The following is a 5,729-nucleotide window of genomic DNA, read 5'->3' as shown; positions in this document are numbered from 1 at the left end:
TTTTATAACAAGACATTTTATAACAATATAGGAAAAAGGATAAGCTATGCGCGATCAAGAGCTCTGCATGGTGTCGCACTAGTTTGCTGAGGGCTACTTAATGAAACACAGAGTCTTTGGTTGGAGTAAATTTGGCCACCTAAGGTGACGAAGTTTATTTTCAAGATCTGCCGATATACACTTAACAAATATCTACTCAGCAAAGGTGGGGGGAAAACCGCCACCTACTAAAATTGTAAATAAAACACTAAAGCACAAAATATATAGGTAAACTACGGCAGTAATCCACAGGCAGGCGGAAGGGGAGGAGGTGGAAAATTAAAAATTCACTGACAGCGAAGCGATGTGACCAGTCAGATGGTGCGCATCTAAAAGGGGCGAGTGCAATGTAGAGCACACTTAAGAACTGTGACATCCCGAGGTCGGTTGATCGTGATTGGTTGGAAACTCAATAGTCATTTTACGTCAAACGCCTTAGCCTGGGGGCGACTGCCTTCAAGGATGCCTTGTCATAAAATCCCATTATGATCTTGTCATAATGGTTTCTTTTTATAACAAGACATTTTATAACAATATAGGAAAAAGGATAAGCTATGCGCGATCAAGAGCTCTGCATGGTGTCGCACTAGTTTGCTGAGGGCTACTTAATGAAACACAGAGTCTTTGGTTGGAGTAAATTTGGCCACCTAAGGTGACGAAGTTTATTTTCAAGATCTGCCGATATACACTTAACAAATATCTACTCAGCAAAGGTGGGGGGAAAACCGCCATAGAGCCACAGAAATGTGGCACCCCCACCAAGACACCGCAGAGCTCGACCGAAATTTGATCGGAAAGTTGCAGCCCTTGCGTGACCAACTTAACAGACCAAATGGAAAATATATATTATATAAAAGGTAATTGCAAATGCTGAATGGTAATTATATGTGAAAGCACATTGACTGTCGTACCTTCAAATCTAGCAAAGAAATGTAACTGTAATAAATTGCCGTGATCATGCATGCGGCGATGCAGCCCCTGTCTGACCATCGTCGCATACACGAACGGTATTTAAATGGCGTGAAATATTATGTGATACGGTAATACTGAAACCCAATGGTACGGTGCGGCCCCTGCCGACCCTTATCACGACTTACAGGCTTTGATATACACAAACAAGTGTAAACGACACCATAATAAGAAACAAGAACTGATTGAAACGTTCTACATTATAATATACCTAAAAAAGAAGCATGGCAGCCCGTGACTGACCCATGTTCAAAATGAGATACCTTAAAATATAGGGTTTCTAATGTAAACTCGGAAATGTATGGCAGACCGTTGCTGACCCATACAAAACAGAGACTAAAATAGGCAGTTGAAACGCTATGCAGGGCAGCCGTGACTGACCCCTGCTAAATTTAGATAGCTTGTAAAGTAGAATTTCTTATATAAAGTTTAAAGGCATCAGATTTCCATCGACCAAGAGCTCGGATCTGTGCTTCGGAGAAACCTTTGTCTGCCGCGAGGCAGGCCGCTCCTATGCGAAAGCTGTGACTTTTATAGCGTTGTGGGTCCAAACCGCAGAAGTTTAAACAGCGCCTAAGTTCTGTATTGAATTGGGTAACCAGAATGGGACTATTGTCGAGATGACAAAAGAGAGGACCGGGCTTATCACCTCGCATTTCACAGTACTGTAGCAATGACTTTACCGGACAGAATTGTAAAGTGTTGTCGCCCGTAATAATGATATCAACAGGGCGGTTGTTTATATTGTGTTTAAAGTGAGTAATGGTTATCTTAATCGAGTGGATCTTTCCGGCGGATTTTAGGAGCCGCAGGTTATCGTATTGGATGACCGCATTGGAACGCGCGCTCTTGGCCGCTAGTTCACTGATGCGAAAGAAACCGTAGAAGGCTGTCAGAAACATAGCAGAAAAAAGAACACGCTGGGCTGCCGATGAGTTGGTGCGTTGAAGAGAGTTTACGAGGTCATGTAGTATGGGTTTTGATATCGGTAACCTAACATCACTAGATTTCCGACGACTTAGCGAGGTTAATAGTTTTTGGATTAGAAATGCCTTTGTGGGATCACGCAAACCTTTCATCTTATGGACATAGCCGATGGCCGATAGATAAGAAAGAATGGTCGCAGGCGACAATTTTTTACCGTCGAGAAAGGAAATGAAAAGCGCCAAAGAGGCGGTGGACAACGGCAGATGTACTGCGTCTGTCTTATAAAATGTTGCGTGAAATTCTCGAAATAGTGTCCACGCTCTACGATAAGATTGACACGAACCAGATGATAATACAGAGCTCAATAGACTCTCTAAGTTGGCAACCAACTCGTCGGCAAAAGGTTCTCGGGCACAATGGTCGGCAATTTGTCCGCCTGGGGTGAAAGTTCCTTGAAGCGTGCTATCTGAAATCGACCGGGTATGTGACGCGCACGAAATAAAATGTTATAACTAAGACAAGTCAAAACTAAGTCGCGAATCAATATCATCACTAATTTGTGTTTGGATGTTTGTTGATTTATGATACTAACCAGCGCTGCGTTATCAGTAACAAACACGATACAGTGGTTGGCCATGTGGCGACCCCAAATACGCACTGCGACGGTAATCGGAAATAGTTCGAGAAAGGTGATATTCAAAGATCGCCACGTATCAGGAAAATGGCCATAGAACCATTTATGGTTTAAAATAGCGCCATAGCCCTTGGATCCGGCCGCATCTGTAAACAACTCAAGGGAAGGAGAGGTGTTCCAAATATCGGACAAGAAAAACGACCGGCCATTAAAGTCGGTTAGGAATTTTAGCCAGACCTCCATATCGTGTTTGGTTTCTTTACCAAGCCTAATGCGATGATGTGGGCGACGCACCCCAACAGTGAGATCAATCAAGCGGCGAAGAAAAGCACGTCCCGGGACTATGACGGAACATGTAAAATTTAATAGGCCTATTAGGGACTGTAATTCTCGCAGAGTGACTTTACGACGTTTTCTGAAGCTTTCAAGCAGTAAGCGGCATTTTTGAAGCTTATCTTCCGGCAAACGAGCTTCTTCTTTTATTGAATCGAGTGTTATTCCCGCAAACTGGATGACTTGAGATGGGCCAAAAGTCTTTTCGTGAGCAATCGGCACGCCAATGTAATCACACATGCGAAGAAAATTGCATAAATCATTTTGACATTTATCTTCGGTACTTGCGATAAATAGAAAATCGTCAAGTATGTGTAACACACTCGAAGCGCCAAATCGGTAGACCGAAATCCATTCCAAGCAAGAACTGAAAGCTTCAAAAATTGCACACGAGGAAGACAGTCCCATAGGAAGACAAACGTCAAAATAGAATTGATTATCCCATTTCATGCCGAGTAAAGGGAAATCGGACGGGTGAATTGGAATGATCCTAAAAGCAGATTTTATATCTGTTTTGGCCATGAAGCAACCAGCCCCTAACCTCTTTATAGCTGTAATTGCATCAGAAATTGACGCATAGCGAACCGAAGAATTCGCGTCGGGAATGTGATCGTTTACTGATGTACCAGGCGGGTAAGATAAATGTTGAATCATACGAAATTCCGAAGGGGCTTTTTTGGGGACAATGCCTAAAGGGGAACAGACCAGATTTTGAAATGGAGGGCAAGAAAAAGGACCAATGATTCTCCCGGCCTCGCATTCTTTAGTCAATTTGTTGAGCACTATTTGAGGCTGTTCTAAAGCGCTTTTAAGATTAGGTGATTGCAAAGCGTGCCTTTCCCCGACAAAACCGACTTGAAAACCAAAAGTAAAGCCTTTAACCAAATAAAGGAGAAGTGAAGCGTCATAGCCGCTGAGAAGAAAATTAAGCCGATCCACCTTTACGGGTGTTACTGGCTTGTGGCGCGATATTAGAAATGTTGGCTTTAACGGGGCTTCCTTTTTGTTGACTGAGTGCACACTGTGTGGCAGGGTGTTTTGAGCCACATTTGAAACAAACATGCTCAAACCGACATCCGTTGCACACCTTTCCCGCGTGGAAACGCCAACAAGTGCCCTTGGGAAATGACTGAGAGCGGGAGCGCATTGGTCCTTTGTCAGAGGGAAATTGGGTTTTTGGACGAAAATTCGTTACAGCCTTGAGCCAAAGTTCCCAGTGGATGGCATCCCAAGGATACTGTTCCGGGGCTGATTGCCTGATGAAACGAAATTGTTCGTCATAATACAGCCAATCGCCTGGTTTGGCGGCGATATCACGAACAATTTCGCAGTACTTCATGAGCTGGGGCGTGTCATTGGCCTTTTTCTCTGAGTAAATAGCCACAAATATGTTAAAAGCGGAAAGCCACTGCTGTATAGTGTGAACTTTTTTAACTGATTGACTCGGTTCGAGGGTCAATTGAGGGCGGGTTGACTCACCATCCGAAGAGGCGAGGGTAAAAGAAAATTTTTGATTATTTGGTGAAAAGGAGAGTAAAGACTGTTACGTTTATTCAGAATCCTGCCTGCTCTATTCCCTCAGCCCTCGCACTTAAAATTTAAAGATATATAAACAACGTAGCCTTGAGATTTTTTCCGAAATTTTGAGAAGAAAATCTACTTTATGATACAAAAACGTTTATTATAGCATTTATCCCCCGCGCATGTTTTGATGTGTCGAGCGTTTGCCTGGGATCTCGTATCGTATTAACCATGACGTTACTAGTTTTTAGGCAACAATGCAGAATGAGTAGATTGTAGCCAGCCATTATCATTCTGGGATGAATGTTGCATTATTTTACATTATTTTCTGTCTTCGTTTCAGAAGTAGTGACATATATGATACATTGTTGAGGATATGAAAAAAAAAATTAATGCTGTCATTCGTCGTCAAAAACCAACGAAAAACATCAAGAACAAAAAAAAAATGCAAAAGTTGACAACATATTTCAGAATTAAATTATCTTGTAGAAAGGGACTGTCAATTGTGGCTTTCGGCCCGTCATTGGGTTGCCCAAAACCACACCCTTACCTTGTAAAACAAAATGAGGGCTACCTGACGAAAGGAAAATAAAATTGATGTGTCTTACTAAATCAAGAACCTAAGTGGAAGATTAAATGACGTTTGTTGTAGAGACAGACTTGCTATTCTGTTTCTTTTGACACAACATGACTCATCCATAGTGCAAGTTAATCAGCCTTGCTTGGGAAGAGATTCAGGCAGAAACTCCTCCAGCAAACTCCATTCTGTGGTCTACCCTACTGCTTTCTCCAACGTTTTAAGATTTTTTGATATCCTGTGTTAATACGTATGAGTATCCAAGTATTTTGCTTTCCATAATCAACATCAAAGTTTGCAGAATTGCATCCCAGGAGTGAGTGAAAGCATGAAAAGCATTACCCTGAGTACCAGTACATCACTCATTCAGTATCTGGCGATTGAATGAAAGCTCTCGCATCATCTTTCGAATCATGTTTGGGGACTAATAGAACTCTTCTGACGGCTTCCTCGTTGTTTGAATCTAATGGTCTCACGAATTTTGGGCTTTCTCTTTATCATGAAACTGCAAAATTTCTATGTTTACACTCAGTAGCAATAACAAAGTTCTTGTAAGAAAGTAAAAAGCGTTCTCTGGTAAAATATTTTAAAAATTATTAGCTTTCGACAGCCAGACTGCTGTCTTCGACGGATAAAAATGAAGTGATAAAATGGACCTAAAAATTTGAGTATGACTAGCGAATCGCATAAATTTAAAAGTTAAAAGTATGTGTAAAAGAATGTTAAAAG

The 5,729-nt window shown here is 41.8% G+C and overlaps 1 protein-coding gene across 1 annotated transcript; it reads right to left on the bottom strand.

The window, feature by feature from the left end:
* Positions 1-3,364: 3,364 nt before the first annotated feature.
* Positions 3,365-5,366, bottom strand: LOC144640581 (uncharacterized). Its single transcript, XM_078499684.1, has 3 exons — positions 5,343-5,366; positions 4,974-4,997; positions 3,365-4,442 (listed from the first exon to the last, which is right to left on the bottom strand). Exons 1-3 carry the CDS (start codon positions 5,364-5,366, stop codon positions 3,828-3,830), a joined length of 663 nt encoding a protein of 220 aa, XP_078355810.1. The 3' UTR covers positions 3,365-3,827.
* Positions 5,367-5,729: the final 363 nt, after the last annotated feature.

Source organism: Oculina patagonica, unplaced genomic scaffold (genome assembly GCF_052425735.1).
Source record: "Oculina patagonica isolate OP01 unplaced genomic scaffold, crgOcupat unplaced362, whole genome shotgun sequence".
Lineage (NCBI taxonomy): Eukaryota > Metazoa > Cnidaria > Anthozoa > Scleractinia > Oculinidae > Oculina > Oculina patagonica.
This window is presented reverse-complemented; position numbering and strand designations above follow the sequence as displayed.